This window comes from Benincasa hispida, chromosome 1 (assembly GCF_009727055.1).
Source record: "Benincasa hispida cultivar B227 chromosome 1, ASM972705v1, whole genome shotgun sequence".
Lineage (NCBI taxonomy): Eukaryota > Viridiplantae > Streptophyta > Magnoliopsida > Cucurbitales > Cucurbitaceae > Benincasa > Benincasa hispida.
In genome coordinates this window covers 23,184,042-23,202,706 of record NC_052349.1, presented here as the reverse complement: position 1 = coordinate 23,202,706, position 18,665 = coordinate 23,184,042, and the positions used below count along the sequence as shown (strand labels likewise).

At 34.0% G+C, this 18,665-nt stretch overlaps 1 protein-coding gene across 1 annotated transcript; it reads right to left on the bottom strand.

The window, feature by feature from the left end:
• Positions 1-10,285: 10,285 nt before the first annotated feature.
• LOC120084792 (ribulose bisphosphate carboxylase/oxygenase activase, chloroplastic) lies at positions 10,286-15,100 on the bottom strand. The gene is made up of 8 exons (XM_039040615.1): positions 14,722-15,100; positions 13,838-14,319; positions 13,065-13,175; positions 12,868-12,966; positions 12,645-12,755; positions 12,263-12,566; positions 11,233-11,372; positions 10,286-11,141 (listed from the first exon to the last, which is right to left on the bottom strand). Exons 2-8 carry the CDS (start codon positions 13,973-13,975, stop codon positions 10,605-10,607), a joined length of 1,440 nt encoding a protein of 479 aa, XP_038896543.1. The 5' UTR covers positions 13,976-14,319; positions 14,722-15,100; the 3' UTR covers positions 10,286-10,604.
• Between the last annotated feature and the right edge of the window lie 3,565 nt (positions 15,101-18,665).

Genomic DNA, 18,665 nt, shown 5'->3' with positions numbered 1-18,665 from the left:
GCGATCGCTTTCTGTGGTTGCTACAAAAATAAACAATTGAATGCATAATAACGCATAATAGTGGGTTAGCTGAGATTTTTAATGTCGATCGACGCAAACTTGTTTTCTCATGAATTTCTAAAATAATTGCCGCATATTTTACTTAACAGGCCTCATAATTCTAAATAAAAGGCCTATAATGACGTGCATTTCTGCTCGTCATCAACAATATGCACAAAAATATTTTAATTTGAAAATAACATACATCACATGCATAAATAATTAAACAATACTGATATAGTTCAATTTTGGCATCCTAAGTAAGCAATAATAACTAAATTATTACAAAATAGGTCAAAAGAAGCTTCAAAACTGCTTTGGATCAAACGAACCGACCCGAACCGAACCTCCATACCTTCAAAAGATGCTGAACCAGTCCAAGGATGGTTGAACCGAACTAGAATGGTTGAAAGTCGATTGAATCAGACCTCGCACGCAAATCGGCTTACGAATGCATGTGTTGCTAATTGCAATGCTCAACCCTGCGTTGCAACGCCTCAGGCTGCATAAGAGCAGCGTTGCAACACTGGTTGGCAGAAGGATCTTCTTCAGAATTCTGCTGTCGTGCTTGCTTGCTTCAATCTTCAAATTACAACCTAATTTTGACTCTATTGACTCCAAATAAATTACAGACTCTAGAGCACCTATATAAATTCATTAATCAAGAGCCAATTACAAATTTAACTAAGGAATCAAAGAAAAATTTAAAGGCAAAGTTGATTAAAGCACCATATCAGTCCCCAAACATGCAATCATAGAAATTCACCCATCAAACTCAAATTAATTAATTGAGTGCTTAAATCACACTCTGATACCAATTTATGGGATGTAGAAGCATGCAACGGAAGCAATCAGAATCAATAAGCACTCTAATTGAAGTTAATTTGAGTTATAAAAAGCATGCACGGGTTTCAAGATGTCAAACTTTTGTAAAATTCTTCTAAATCCAAGATGCTCTTCACGAAATATCAGTTTCAAATCATCAGTGTACCACCAAGAGATCTTCTCTACTATTCTCAGCCTTGAATTTGAGTGGTGGAACTCTAGATTGAGTTGAATTGTGAAGGGAAAATGGTGTGGGTTTGAGTGAGGGAAAAAATTCTGCAGAAACCAATTTTCCACCAGCTCCCATCCCTTCAATCAGAGAAATTAGATGTTTTATTTCAATCCTCGATGCAAGCATCCAAGAATCTGGTCAATGTCACTTCCAATAAGTGGGCTAGGTGTAAGAATTTTGATAAAACACATCAAACTTGCAAGAAATTGGAATTTCCCACTATGCATTATTTTTATTTTTATTTTTCATTTTTAATTTAATTAATTCAAAATCAATTAAATTCAAAAATTAAAATTTCAATTTATGAAATTGAATAAATTGAAATTTTATTTTAATTAATTAAATAATAATTTAATATCAAATATTAAATTAATCAAACATCTAATTTTAAACGTAAATCCTATTCATGTAATTAATATTTAAATCAGTATTTAAATATTATAACTCTCCAATTTTATTTAATTTGGATAAATTAAACGTTAATTATATTGAATATAGTTATACAAACCCTAAATTGCAATTGAACAATTCAAATTCAAACCCCTAATTTAATTTGAACATTTCAAATTAAAATTTAATTTGAACACTTCAAATTAAAACCATTTCAAATTCACTCAATTTACTAATCCAAGATGTTCATGTTTTACGAGCTAGTAGAGGAACCTTATGGACCTACAGATCATGAGCTCTAATGATTTGAGATTAATTAGCTAAAACTCTTTATACCAAATTAATCAATATTTGTTAATTACCGAGTCACATCACTATAACTCGATAGTTGCACTCTCCTCACTATAGATATATTTGTATTCAAGTGATTTAAACATGATCAATAAGTCGACCCTTCACAGGTTGTTTGTAATAACAACTGGGTCAAATGTTGTTTACCCCTGAAATTATATCTTGCTCCTTAAGTTCTACTGATCCTCTAATGAAAAATTGGTTTGTGATCCAATCACTAAACCAAATCCCTCTCAAGCCAATGGGAGGATGTGGCCCATTGCTCAAGACCTGGATTCAGCACTTAAGAGAATAACCTTCCTCTTATCCCTAAATCATGTAGACGTGAATTCCATCTTGCATCCTATGTCTTTAGCTATCTGCTCGGTCTTACCCCTAGAATCGGAGACTTATTGAGCCGCGCTATTGAGTCAACCCTCACCTATGCAAATCTAAGGATAATCCCGAATAAATAGAAGTTCATAGTTAGCTCAAGATTAAGATCGAGTTACCTAGGTCATCTAAGCGAAATAGTCAGTCTTAAACGTAAACAGCGTTATAAAGTAAGGGTGACTTATTTCTTGGTCTGATCTTATGCAAACTCATTACATAAGACGCCCCCACTCATGTCAATACATGAGCAAATCAGGATCACTCCGTTTGTAGTACCTTACAACAAATTGTAATAACTATAGAGTGGGTCGCATCCAACAGTGTTACCAAAATAAGGCACCCAATCTTATTCGTATACTATAGACCATTTTGGTTATTTACTCGAACTTGATCTATCTTTATGTCTTCATATAAAGTTTAAGTATTCATATAATAGTCATGGATCTTGGATTTAGTCTTTATAAGTGTAATTTACAAATTCAATAACAACTTTATTGAATAAATGTTGAATGACATCTTTATTGATAATAGAAAATGTTTAACTTTACAAAGTGCGAGTTTTAGGACATACAACTGAACAAACTCCTAGGTGGACTAAAATAACAGTGGATATAAACAAATATATACAATGTTGAGTTATATAAGAGAAAACATACAATAGAATAAATAAAATAAACTTGGGCATCAAATACCCATTATTTCTCCCACTTTCCCTAATTTTAAGTATCTCGCTAAATGACCCTCGAACACTTTAGCCGAGAGAGCCTTCGTAAATGGATAAGCCAAGTTGTCTTGTGAGGCTATCTGCATGACGTTCACGTCTGCTCTGTGTACAATCTCCCTGATGAGATGGTACTTTCGCTCGATGTGCTTTCCACATTTATGGCTTCTAAGTTTTCCTTTGAGTTTGCAACCGTTCCATTGTTATCATAATATAGGGTGACTGGCAGGTGCATATTTGGAACTACTTCCAAATCAATCAAGAACTTTATGAGCCATACTGCTTCTTTTGTTGCTTCACTTACAGCTACAAACTCAGCTTCCATTGTGAAGTCAGAATCAGTGTATCCGATAAGGATCAGATCCTTAGTCCCACACACAAGCATTTAGTCCCTCGTTCTCCGAAGATACTTGAAGATATTCTTAATTGCAGTCCAATGATCATATCCTGAATTGGACTGAAATCTGCTGACAATTCCGACTGCATAACATATGTCAGGACGAGTATACTGTTAGGGTTGATGTTCTAAATCTCGTAGGGTCCTATAGTTTGTAAATTTATTGAACAAACCCATTATCTATTTAATAAAATATATGTTATTTTATTCCATTTTTTTGTTGCATTAACCACAAATCAATAAACTGATATCCAAGGTTATCTTATAACTTGAACATGTATGTAGAGATATACAAGTAGATCATGTTTAAGTGATAACTTAAATAGTCTGTGTTAGATGGATAAGACTGGATATCTTATCTTGGTGACGCTATGAGTATGACCCGCTTTGTAGGTGTTACAATTGTTGTAAAGTGCTACAAATGATCTGATTCTGATCATTTATGTATAGACATACAAGCGAAGATATTCTATACAAAGAAGTTTGTATAAGACTGGACCACGAAATGTTTAGTCTCATTTTATAACATCGTTTATAATAGAGACTCACATTTCACCAGGATGACCATAGCAACATGACCTGAATCCTGAGTAAGTTATGAACAAGCCTATGAGGGCGGTTCTTTGATTTGTATGGGTAAGAATGGCCAGATCACCGACTCAACAAGCCTACCATTTTGAGGATTCGTCTAATTGGGGAGTTGGGAACACATCTACACAAGAAGGAATTCACTCCTCGGGGTAAGTAAATAAATTTTTCCCTTAAGGGCTGATTCAGGGGCTTGAACAACATGGCACCACACCCTCTTCTGGCCGAAAAGGGGTTTAGCCATAGTTGGACTATGATCTATTGTTTATTAGAGGGATCAGTGGTACTTAAGGAGTTAAATGTAACTACAGAGAAAAAACGATAATTTTGGCCTAACTGTACTTACGAGCAATTTTTGAAGGGTCATCGTACTATTGATCGGCTATATTCAATGGACACAGAAATATATATGTAGTGGGAAGAGTGCAGCTGTCGGTCTTTAGTGGAGTGCCCAACAGTTAACAGATGGTGAATAATTTCATAAAAGAGTTTAATTAATTATTCATGTACTGTTGAAGTTTCAAGCTACAGGCCTATGAGGTCCCCTTGATAGCTCAATAGGATTAATTGAGAATCAGTTTTTTGGATTAATTTGAATTGTTCAAATTAATAGAGGAATTTAATTATATATGATATAATTAAGTTATTTTAATTATATGTGATATGATTATTATAATGTACTTGATATATTATAGATTACTTGAGGGGATATAAATATTTGAATGAGATTCAAATATCATTAATGTGTTTAGATTCATAATTGTTAAATTTAATATAAATATGATTTATATTAGATGCCATATAAGAGAGAAAAGAAACTATAAGTTATATTGTTTGTGATACAATATTAAATCTATAGGTTATATATTATATTTGATATTACATATAATTTAATATATATATATATATGATACATTAGTTATCATATTTATATTTATATATATTAAATATCATTTTTATTTTATTTTAAATAAAAATATGGCTCCCTCCCCCTCTTTTCTCTCCACCCACGTGTGGGTGGTTGTGGTATTTGATTTTTGAAAGACAGGGGAGAGTCTTCTTCTTAAACAATCTATTCATCGATTGAAAGATTGGAAAACAACAGAAGAGCTTTGTGTGCGAGTTTGAGTTGTTGGTAACAATTTCAAACCTTCCTCCTCACTACTAAAATTTCCTCATTTCAAAATAGCCAAAGCCCACCACTCCTAGGTTCTCTACCTGAGAATACCGAGGAAGTATTTGTAGTAGTGTTTGTGTTCTTGATCGAGATATTCTTGAAGAAAGTCTTCAAGATGTTCGTGTGTTGTTCAAAGGATTCTTGAAGAAAAGTCTTCAAAGGTAAGGTTTCTATAACGTTTTTAATAGCATGCTGTACTTTATATAAATGCATATCTATTTCTTTAATTATTGTAAAATTTACATTCAATGACAAATAGATTTGGGACGATCTTTCTTCTACTCATGGTTCCCTTCAATTTGGGATCCTTCATATACAACATGGCATACATTAAACTCCCCACTTCTAATGCATGTGAAATTTGTTTCATAACCTCAACCTCTTGAGGTGTCTTAAAACATTATTCTTTAAATAGATGAATTTCATGTCTGAAAGGTAACATTCCTTTCTTGGAATTTTGCATTTTATATTTAGACAACATCTTGTCTATATAAGATGCTTGGGATAATGCTAAAGTTCTATTCTTGTGGTTCCGAACTATTTGGATCTTAAGAACTTACTATGCATCTCCCAAATCTTTCATTTGGAATTGCATAGCAAGCCATCTCTTGACGTTAGCCAAAAATTCTACCTCATTTTCTATGAGAAGAATATCATCAGCATACAGAACCGGAAAAGCAACAGTTTATTAACAATTTTCTTGTAAACACAAGGTTCGTCAACATTTTGTTCAAAGCCATAAGATTTTATCGTAGTGTCAGATCTCATATTCCATGATCGAGATGCTTGTTTTAATCCATAAATGGATCGATTAAGCTTGCAAACTTTTTGCTCTTGATCCCATTCTATAAACCATTTTGGTTGAGACATATAGATACTCTTCTCAAGATAATCATTTATAAATGTTGTCTTGACATCCATTTGCTAGATTTCATAATCACAAAAGGTAGCTATGGACAAGAGTATTCTAATAGACTTTATCATGACAACCGAAGAGAAGGTTTCTTCATAGTCTACCCCCTCTCTTTGGGTAAACCATTTTGCAAAGAAGGCACTAATGGAGTCAAGCAGAAAGGGGTAACTAGTAGACCTCGACAGTAGGGCAAGGTGTACGTGGTGATCCATTAGGAGGCTGTGGAGGCACCCGATGTTGTGATTGGTACAATAACTCTTTGTGACCACCCTGCATATGTACTGTTAGATCCTGACACTACTCATTCATTTATTTCCAATACGTTTATGTTACATATTGATAGAATGTTAGAAAACATGTCTGATGAGTTATTTATTTCTACCCTTGTTGGCAAGATATTAGTGGTAAATGAGTTTTATAAAGATTGTGAGGTAGTGATTGAAGGACAAAGTATATTGATTGATTTAATCCTTTAGAATTACTTGAGTTTGATGCTATATTGGGCATGGACCTTTTAAGTAAATATAATGCCTCCATTGATTGCTATAAAAAGGAAGTAGTGTTCAGGAGGCCTGGAGAAGTTGAGGTAGTCTTTACAGGGAACATGAGAGTTCTTCCTAACAGCCTGATTTCAGCAGTCAAAGTTAGGAAGTTGTTGAGGAAAGGATGTACTGGTGGTGTAGGAATTTATTGATGTATTCCCTGAGGAACTGTCAAGCCTACCACCTGGTAGAAAAGTAGAGTTTACGATTGACCTAATTCCAGGTACAACTCCTATTTCACAAGTCCCATACAGGATGGCACCAACTGAATTAAAAGAGCTGAAAATCTAGCTATAGAAATTGGTGGACAAAGGCTATATTAGGCCTAGTGTGTCACCATGGGGAACACCGGTTCTATTTGTTAAAAAAAATGATGGCACTCTAGGTTGTACATTAACTATAGACAATTGAATAAGGTGATAATCCAGAATAAATATCCATTACCCCGCATCAATGTCTTATTTTATCAGTTGAGGGGAGCCTCAGTTTCTCCAAGATAGACATAAGATCAAGTTACCACCAGTTGAAGGTTAGGGAAGCTGATGTTCCCAAGACTGCTTTTAGAATGAGATATGAGCATTATGAGTTCTTAGTCATGCTATTTGGTTTGACAAATGCCTCGACAGTGTTTATGAATCTAATGAACAGGATATTTCATCTTTACTTAGATCAGTTCATAACCATTTTCATTGATGATATCTTGGTTTACTCGGTAGACAAGGAAAAACATAAGGAGCACCTGAGGATTGTACTGTAGACATTACAAGAGAAATAGTTATATGTAAAGTTTAGTAAATGCGAGTTTTGGCTTGACTAAGTTGTATTCCTAGGACATGTAGTGTCGGCAGCAGGAGTAAGCGTAGATCCTTATAAAATGGAAGCAATAGTAAGATAGGAGCGACCTACCTCAATATTAGAGGTATGTAATTTCCTTGGATTGGCAAATTACTATAGGAGATTTGTGGAAGGTTTTTCAAAGATAGTCTTTTCGTTAACAAGTTTGACCAGAAGGGACACAAAGTTTGAATGGACTAAGAAGTGTGAGGAGAGTTTTCAAAAGTTGAAACAAATATTGGTGTCTGCACCAATCCTAACCCTTCCAGTACCGGGCAAGGAGTTTGAGATTTACTGTGACGTTTTCAGACAAGGTTTAGGATGTGTATTAATGCAAGAAAGAAAGGTAATTACCTATGCTTCTAGACAGCTAAAGAAGCAAGAGTGTAATTATTCTACCCACGATCTAGAATTGGCAATTGTAGTATTGGCCCTGAAGATATGGAGACATTTCCAGTTTGGTGACCAATGTCATATATTTACTGATCACAAGAGTTTGAAGTATATCTTTAATTTGAAAGAGTTAAATCTGAGACAGAGAAGGTGGTTAGAGCTGATTAAAGACTATAATTATACCATTGAGTACCACCCAAGAAGGCGAACGTAGTAGCAGACGCACTAAGTAGGAAGACAGTACATTCTAAAGCTACCATTAGTTCGGTTAAGGGTATGTTACTATAGGAATTGAAGAGTGTCGATGCTAGGTTGACAGCAGGCCAAGCAGGGAGTTTGGTAGCTCATTTCCAGGTTAGACCTACTCTAGTAGATGATATTTTTCAGAGAACGACTAGGAGATCCCAGTTTTTGGAAGTTAACCGAAGTAGTAAGTAAGAACTAGAGATCGGAGTATGAGTTGAGATCATATGGAGCCTTACTTAAGGAAGGCAGATTATGTGTGCCTAATGTTGTGAATTTGAAGAACATCATTCTAGAGGAGGCCCATAGTTTAGCTATGCTATGCATCCAGACAGTACTAAGATGTTTGATAAACTATTATGTGCATATTAGGGATAAGGGTAACTTGAGATGGGCTCCACTATTATGTTGACTATTTTGGTATATATTTATATTTCTTGCTTCTGAGACTGGATACGTGTTTTATTGAGGAATGTCTAATGGATTGCATGCTTATAAACTGTTTACTAGGGCATGAGGCTTGAGAGAACAAGTAGCTAAGGTTAAGATGGGCAATGGATGTCATAAGAGGGTTGACATCTGCTGTCTTCACATCTCCTTTTAGATTAAGAAGGCAATCTAGGAGAGGGTATGACATAGGAAGTGACTCCGAAGAGACACAATAACATAATTGTAAGTGACGATCCTATAAGGACGCTGAAATATACTCAGAGGATGAACACAGTCCGATAGGGGTGTTAACAGTCACTATCATTCCAACATGCAACATCCATCGTCCAAATTCATAACAAGTCATAGCATATTATAATAAACATAGAGACATATCTCATGAGTTTCCATAATAGTCTCAACGGTTTATCCATCAATCAAACATAACATAACCTTTACATAATATCATATTTTTCATAACATTAACACAGGTTTCTAAAACACCCTCAACAGTCCAACTATAGCAAGTTATAGCAATTCGACCCATCAAAATATAATCATGTTTTCAGAACAATCACAATTTTAACACTAACTTGAATTTGAAGGCGAATCTGTAGTAAATCATTTACCTTAGAATTAAGTCCAAATAGCTAGCAATTTAACTTCGCAAAATCTTGAATCTTGAATAAATCCAAAAACAAAAATCGAAATTAAATCCAACATTTAGGGCACAATTCCAATCACAACTTAACCTGAATGTCTCCAAACAACTTACTCAACACATGGTTTGATCCAAAACCACTTCGAAACTTCAAACTCAAGAGCGAGAGAGAAGAGAGGATCTTCAGTTTTACAGATTCTATTCAGCAGCAATACAGATAAACCAGAGCTCCAAACAACGATCCAATCGTTCAAAACAGACCCTATATGTCAAACAGATTGACCAAATTTCAGCACGATTCGACATTTCAAACTCCGACAATCGACAATTTTGTGGAAGTTGTCGTTGAAAAACCAAACTGCTATCTTTCTCTCCGATTTTCTGTCTCTTTTCACTTTTCTTTAATTTCAAATATCTCAATCCTTTCATTTTTTCTAAGTTTAAAAAGAAAATCAAATATTTTATCATACTATCTCCAAAATTTCTAAAGATTCTATCAAACTAATAAATCAATTAATTTCTCGAATTACCTTAATGTAGGCTCGAAAAACCAAAATTAAAAGGCACAAAATTCATCAATTTGATATAAATTAAATCCTTCAAATAATTTAAATCAATTTAAAACCACAAAAAAATAATTATCTACTCAATTATTTTAAGTTGCTCCAAAATCCAAAAATTAAATTAAATTAAAACCCAACAATTTAAGATAATTAACTCCAATTTATCTGAAACTCAAAGATGTTAAATTTAAAAACTCATGAATCAAATACATTAAATTTTAAAAATGAGGACCACAATCGTATCCTTCAAAACTCGAAGAGAAATTATAATTTTCCCTTAAATAAATTTTACAACTAATAGCACCTCTCAATGTTATGGTATTCATCCAGTGGAGGCCAACACTAATTACAAAAAGTGTGTGTGTGTTGAACTGTGCAAAGTAAACATAACTCAGCAATCATTCACATGAATTCATTTCTTTTAAGGTTGGAGTACATGAATTCATTTCTTTTAAGGTCGGATTTAAAGCTTGGAGATCAAATCCTCATACAGTCATATTCCACCTGTCTTAAAAAAAATATATTCAACTTGTCTAAAAAATAACTGAGAATTCTTATACAAAATTCTCATTTATATTTATTCAAAACACCAACTTTAGACTCAGAGCAAAGATGGGACTGAAGGAGGGTGTTACATTACTCAGAAACACCATCAACAACAATGGCAACAATAATCTCTTATATTCAAAATTTTATTCAACAGCTACATTTCAACATTAAAAAATCGAAAGAATGGGACATAAAATGAACCAGTACATACCAAAACATCACAAGCCATCGAATTACAAAGAGAATACAAAAAAATCACCTAGAATCTCCAAACAAGTCATCTAAGTTTGCTGTAGTGATAATAACAGATGCTGCCTACAGCTCCAAATCAGCCTCATCACCACACAAAGAATGCACTAGGAGCATTTGAAATTGAATATTAGTCTTACTGTATTAGTAAACGAAGGCCTGCCTCTAAATCTTCCATTGTAATAGTACGTAGTTCTTCTGTGTCTATACAGTCAAAACTGAGCCTACCATCCAAATTCTCTCTCGCGTTTACTAGCATTGGATCAACTAGACCACCGTTCATCTCCTTACGCCGCTTTTCTTGCGTTTCTCTCTCGATCAGGTCGGAAATGGCTTTTATGGTGCAAGTAGGATGCAACTTAAAGCCATATAACAAGCTATCCTCTGTTTGATTATCCATCTTGATATGGAGAATGTTTGCTAATTCCTCTGAACTGAAGTCGTTAAAGTAAAAAAATTTGGTTACCCGTCGATGAAACCCTTCATTTGAAGCTATTACGCGCTTCATTGGTTCGCAGTACCCAGCAAATATGACTACAATTTTCCCACTGTCCATGACAGACATGATCTCTTCCAATGCTTCCAAACCGTAATCCTTATCGTCCGCTTTCTGCATTGGTATCAGTCTATAGGCTTCGTCGACAAAAAGAATTCCACCCTCTGCTTCTTTGATCTGCAAGTCAAAGAGATGGCATCCATACATAAAGCAATGTTCCAAATAAATTTGAAAAAGAGGGTACAACTATAATGCATGTGTGGAGTACCTTCCTCCTGGTTTTTGGACCAGTATGACCAACAAATTCGCCAACCAAATCTGTTCTCTGTACTTCTGTTACCTTATCCGTCGGTAGGATACCAACCATGTGAAGCAGTTTTCCGAGAATTCGAGCGACCATAGTCTTACCTTTCAAAAATAATAACAGCAATAAGTGAAACATAACAGTTTAACACAAGTTTTGTTACCTAATGCTAACTGCTAAATATGTAAGCAACCATATACAACCAAAAAGAATAGATGCTTTGTGATTTAAATAAGCAATACGAATGTCATGTGAAAAAAGTGGGAAAAAATCATTAAAAATGAAAAGCCATTACGAAAGAGAACAATATAATAATAAAATAACATTTTTATATTCTGTCTAATTTAGAGAACGAGATGGGAAGATAACCTTCCCCCAAGAAGAGTATAATTTAATAATCTTTTTGGTAAAGAAAAGTATAATTTAATAATTATGAAAACGTATAATTACTTTTGTTAAAAATATATATATTAATTATACATAAGAATACCATGTATAATTTACTAATGAAACTATATATGTAAATGTTAGCATACTATCTAACAAGGAGATATGAATATATTGAAATATAACTATGAAGAAATACAAGATAAACCCAAGTATTAAGGAACTTGGAACCACCCGCTTGAGTGTACTCGCCCAAGCCCTAGATTAGAACAACCCCCCTTCACTCACTTACCCTCCCCCTATTTATAACAAGTAGTAACTATCCTTATACAATAACTACCAGTAACTACCTACCTATCTATCTAATTACCTTTATACCCCTTAACTAACATCATACTAAATATCTAGTACCTAACAGTAAACAAAGACATTATAGGTAAAAAAAAGTTGTTAGAATTTCAACTTAAATGGATATTGAAACTAATAATAAGTAAATATTGATGTATGATTCAAACGCTTAATATGAAGTCCCGTGGGGGTGCAGGATCACTTATAGAGGAAAGAAAAAGAATAGCTGTGCCAAACTCTTGCCTCCTTTAAGTATTACCTGTTCCAGGATTGCCAAGAAATGCCATATGAGGGGGCCTCCTGGTGCCAACTTTGAGGCCAAGGGCCCTACGTCTCTCATCTAAAAGCATTCCCTTAGCCCACTTCTGAAGCTGTATCTTGAGCTCGTGCAAACCCACAATATGCGATAGCTCGTTTTCAAGTTCTTTCATCTTTGCTTTAGTTTCACTGCATGCTTCAATTGCTTTTCGCTTTCTCTGCTTTTCTAAATGCCGATTCAACAATTCCCTCAACTTTTTACTACATGGGCCTTGTGACAGATGGTTTAGTGGAGTCATACCCTCCTGCATTTAAGAAAATATCAACAAAGTAGTACATTGGAGAACACAAAATACTGCAAGCAAATTTTGAAAAGATATTACCTCATCCGTCGCACTACAGTCAGCATTATATTCGAGTAAAGTCTCAACAGTTGCGCAGTCTTCAGATTGAAGTGAATACCAGACAGCAAGATGTAATGGGGTCATACCATTCTACATAATTGAATAAACAAAAGCAGAGACTTCAACCAACAAACCACCAAGACGCATGTAATTCATTACAAAACCAATGAAATATAGATAATTAAAAGACAATATATAGCACATTTGCTTTGGCTTCAATAAAAGCGCCATGAGCTAGTAGCGCCCGTGCTGCATCATTGCACCCATTCTTTGCTGCCATATGCAATGGGGTCTCTCCATACTGCAGAGAGTTGAGAATATTAGCTCTAACTAATAATTGAGAACTATGGTCCAACTTCATGTAAAACACGACCGCCAACAAAGAATGTATATACCTACCATGTTTTTGGCTTCCAACTCAACATTTTCTGGGCCTTTCCAGGCAAGAAGAAATGTAACAATCTCAGCCCTATTATAGCCAGCAGAAACATGAAGTGGTGTCTGTCCCATCTGAAGTAGGCATTGAAATTCATGAGTTTCACTCCAAAGGTTAAAAAAAAAAACAACAGTAAAATTTGGTTCAATATCCTGAATCATACAAAATTAGGAGCAAGAAACTGCACTGGAATTTGCTAGAAAAGGATATGGCACAATTTTATTCATTGTATTAATAAGAGAAGTATGAAACAGAGACAAAGTACTCAAAATGAAAACTGATATTCTCAACACCAGCAAGTATTGTTAGAATTCATATTAAAGAAGGCGAAGGGATATGACTGAATGGGTAACATGGGATCAATCAACAAATAACATCTTTAGATGTTAAAAGTAAAGATGAGTAACAGAAGCCCAAAGAGATCCCGGATGGAAAATATTGGAAATGGTGATCACATAAAAGTTATATCAAGTGCTAAAAATAATATACTCCAGAAATTCATGCCCAGCATTAAAATTACGCTGAGCACCAAAATTTTCATATAGAGCCAACAAAAAGCACAAGGAGTCAGAAAGCACAAAGAAGTCCTTATCTCATGCATATAACCAAAGCAATTCATATTCACATTAGATGATAAGAGGGTCACTTCCAATGAACAAATATACAAACTTAAAATGAAAATGACAACAGAAATTTCGCAGGAATACTAAAAGGTTCTACAAGAAAGAGACCATACAAAAGGATTTCTTTCATTAAGAAGACCCGGGTTTTCTCGAAGCAGCTTTTGAAGGCTAAGAACGTCCCCAGACTGAGCATAGCCATGTATAGTAGTGGGTTTGGTAGACCTTGACCGATGATCTTGAGGCTTCTGCATATCTTCAAATTGGATATGGCTAGGCTAACTACACCTTCAAAGAATCAGATGAAGGAAAATGGTAGAGGGAGAAAAGGAGATCTCAAAGAAGAGGGAAGAGTAGATAGTATCTCCTTTCCACCAAAAAAAATGAAATGGCAACAACACTTTTTCCCAACAAATCAGATTAGATTATCTATGTTCTTGTCCCAAAAAAAAATATGTAAAAAGAAATCTCTCATCAATGGGCTATTCTGAATAGGAAAGCCCCCAACCCACCACAACTTCTTTGCATCAGCAAGTTAAGTTTTTGCTCCTCACAGGGTGATCCCCCTGTGCTTAGTCAAGCTTTTGAAACCCTCACCCTGCTTACAAGAGACATGAAAAACTTCAGAAGATATAAAATGGTCAGGGCATAAGATTACAACTCCCATCAAATTACAGGACACTTTATAGAAGAAGAATAAGGAAAATCTGAACTATCAATAAAAAGTTCCGTTTTGGTTTGGTACACATCAAGTACACACAACGTATTTGAAAAGTATATCATCCATCAAGACAGTTGACATCGATACGAGAATGTAAGATAAAGGGGATCCTTATTTCATCATCAACAAACAACCCAATTCACAAAATTACAAATAATGAAGCCTTGCCCATATAAGATCTGCAAACGATGGATCTAAATAAACAATACACTGAACTAAAAAGAACAATCAATTTATCAATCCCAAATTCTGAAAATGGTAAAAGGAAAACAAACTCACCGAGGAGTGAGGATTCTTAATTCGATGAGAAAGCGATCGGCCCAGATGAGGTGCAGCAGAAAAGTGAACGAAGGACCCTGAAACAGAGATCTGCTGGAATGTGGATTATGTGGAAAGAGGGAAGATGGTAGATAGAAAGGGATCTGGAAAGAGGCAAAAAGAGAGAGAAACGGAGAAGAAATGAAGAAGAAATATGGCGCAAAAGGGGCGTGGATGGCGGGGAAACGAATGCTAGTAGGAAAGAGAGAAGAAAAGGGATTTGTCGGTTCGAAGAACCCAAGTGGCGACAATGGTGGCCAGTTGCATACCCACGTTCCTTGGCGCCGGATTTTTGCCTTTCTATCGTTCCTATTTTCCATGGATTTTATGCATTATTATTGAACAAAGGGAAGAGGACCGCCAATTCTATGGTTGTCATTTAATTGATACCAAATATAACTTTTGACACAAAATCTTAAGCGCGTGGATAAAGGTGAATTTAATTTCATCTAACTATAACCATTTGTTTTCCTAGACTATTATTTTACGTTTTGCTACATGAAACTTATAATTATATCAATTAAACCTTTAAATTTTAATAAATGAATCAATTTAGATTTAATAAAATTGTTAAGAGATCATTTGATTTAAGATTTTATAGATATTTGGAAATAAATGATGCCTTGAAAAATGATGTATGAGAATCAAAGATGACTATGTTTGATTATGCATAGAAAAGACTATTAAAGTTTTATGAACAAAAATTATGTTTGTATTTAATTTATGAAATTAAACATGAAATTTTTTATAATTTTAATAGATTAATTAATTAAACAATAAATATAATTTAATATAGGGTTATTTTCAAATATAGAAAATGAATCAAAATATAGCAAAATTTCAGAATCAAAATATAGGGGCTATTTGGGATGCTGAGATGATATAGGATGTGGAGAGTTCTGATGTCTGGAGAGTTCTGATGTTTGGGGAGTTTTGATCGAGTACGAACGATCGAGTATGATCGAATAGGTTCAAGCACTAAGATGATATATGATACAGGGAAGGAAAATGACAATGAGATACGAAACACGTTCCAAAAATAGGTCCATAAACAATTAAAATTGGTGAGATAAGATAATGGGCCTCTAAACACTATATAGAACGTGAGGATATATCATCTCATGTTGGACTCCCAAACAGACCCTCAGGGCTTATCAATATCTATCATTGATATAGAACGTGAGATGATATATACACATTCTTAATAGACCCGGACAAAAGTCTATCAATATCTATCATTAATGAATTCTGAAATTTTGCTACATTTTATAAATATTTTCAATAGTTTTGCCATCTGAAATAATTTTCTTTTAATATATTGATAAAAATTGATTAATTAAGAATCAATAATAATTTTAATTATAAATATTTAAAAAGTGAGTACTTTATAATTAAAATTAACCCATTAATATATTTAAACAACATCATATTAATTATAATTCGATAATCATTTTTATAATTAGTTAAATTCAATCTTGGTAATATCTATTTTAATTAAATAATATAAGAAAATATATATAATTTTTTATATATATCTTCAACAGAAACCTAAGCAGGTTTCTTTCCTTTTTTTTTTCTTTTTTTACAAATTGACCGTTTGGGTCATATTTTTTTTCTTTTTAATTTTTTTTATTAATTTGCAAAATCATTTTTTTTTAAATTTTTTTAAAGGAAAACCAAATTCCATCAATTGCAAACTTAAGGTCATATGTGTCATTCACCCGCTTCACGTGGCCATCTCTAATTGGTCTCATTTGATGATTAATTTGTCACGTCACCATCTCGATGTATTTTTCCATTATGCTTCTTTTTGCTATATCTTTTTCATCTGAACTCTAATTTGAATTTGGGTGATCAAGAGGCGTCGGAATCGTTGTCTCGAGCTCTACACAATAGACACTTCAAAATACTCAAATTATTAATAAATTAATTCGAGTTTGTTATCATCAAAATCTTAATTAATTAATTAATTTGAGATTAAGGGTCAAAAAGTAAAAAATCTCCTCTTTTTATGATGTCAAACAAATCAAGAAAAATGAAATCCAAATTGGTGTGTAATATAAAATGTGAACTTGAATCATAATCAACACACATACATAATTTCAAGTAACTTCAAAACAATGAATGTTCATTAACAACATGCTTTCGTTGTTCTCAATACCTCTCCCCCTTTTGGAATCAATAAAAAAATAGATAATTTCCTAAAAGATCCATTTTAAAGGTCCAAAATGGAAAATGACCTAGTTTTTTTAAAAAAAATGTCAAATGCTCATTTGCTAATGTCATGATTATGTGAATTACGGTATTGCCCTTCTTCTATCTTTTTCCTCTTCTTCTTCGGTGCGAGAAATCTTCCTCTGCATGTCGTCTTCTTCTTCTCCTCTGTACGTCATCTTCTTCTTCTCCGACACGGTAAGTCCACACGGGCAATTCGACGCAACCCAACTCTAGTGAGCAAGAGCGAGAAAGGGGAGTGATTTTGTACTAAGGAAACGAAGAGAGAGCGAGAGTGAGAAACATAGTGATTTTGTGAGTGAAAAAAGAGAGAGGGCGAGATGAGTGAGAGGGAGAAACACAGTGATTTATGAGTAGATAAAGAAGAGAGAGCGAAACGAGCCATAACGAGAGCGAGACTACTTTTCCGCATGCGCACGAGTATATTTTAGTAACTTCACCCGAATTTGACATCAGCAAGTGATCATTAAGCATTATTTAAAAAAATGGGGTAATTTCACTTTTTTTGCCTAATTTTTTAGTCATCCCATCTAGCATACTCATCAAAAAAGGACAATGAAGAAAAATAACATAAATACATGAAAGCTTCTCCTAAAATCATGAACACATAATTTTTATGTTTCTTATCCTATTAACATGCCTTCTAAAAATAAGTAAAATTGTAAATTCAAGAGGCATAATACAAATTTTAAGATCAATTTCATAAATTTCTCCCATTTTTTAAACCAATTGAACATTCCCTCTTAATAATGGACAAAAAGACATTCAACACATAAATGAACTTAGAGTAGAAATATCAAAGATATTTTCAGAGACATATGTTTACTTAAAAAAAATAATTACTCTCTCTAAAAGGATAAGAAATATGCACAAGAAGGCATTATGGAGAATCAATATCATCAAATATAACAAATTTGTTGGGTTATGTGTCCTAAAACTTGCAGTTTGTAAGATTAAACACATTCTATTATCAATAAAGATGTTATTCAACATTTCTTCGATAAAGTTGTTATTGAATCTTTAAATTGCATTCATACATTCTAAATCCAATAAGCTAAAATCCATAGCTATTACATGAATACTTGAACTTTATGTAAAGACATAAAATGGATCAAGTTCGAGTATAGCCAAAACGGTCTATAGTATATGATTAAGGTTGGGTACCTTATTCTGGTAACACTATTGGATGTGGCATACTCTGTAGCTATTACAAATTGTTGTGAAGATACTACAAACGAAGCGATCTAGATTCGTTCATGTATTGAAATGAGAAGTGGGGGCGTTCTATGCAATGAGTTTGCATAAGATCGGATCAAGAAATAAGTCACTCTTACTTTATAATGATGTTTACTGTTTAAAAACTAACTATTTTGCTTAGATGACCTAGGTAACTCGATCTTAATCCTGAGCTAACTATGAACTCCTGTTTATTCGGGATTATCCTTAGATTTACATGGATGGGGGTTGGCTCAACAGCATGGGCTCAATAAGCCTCCCATTTTAAGGGTAAAACCGGGTAGATAGCTAGGGACATAGGGTGCAAGATGGAGTTCACGTCTACCCGATTTAGGGATAGGAGAAAGGTTGTTCTCTTAAATACTGAATCCAGGTCTTGAACAAGGGGCCCTACCCTCTTATTGGACCGAGAAGGATCTATTTTAGTAATTAGA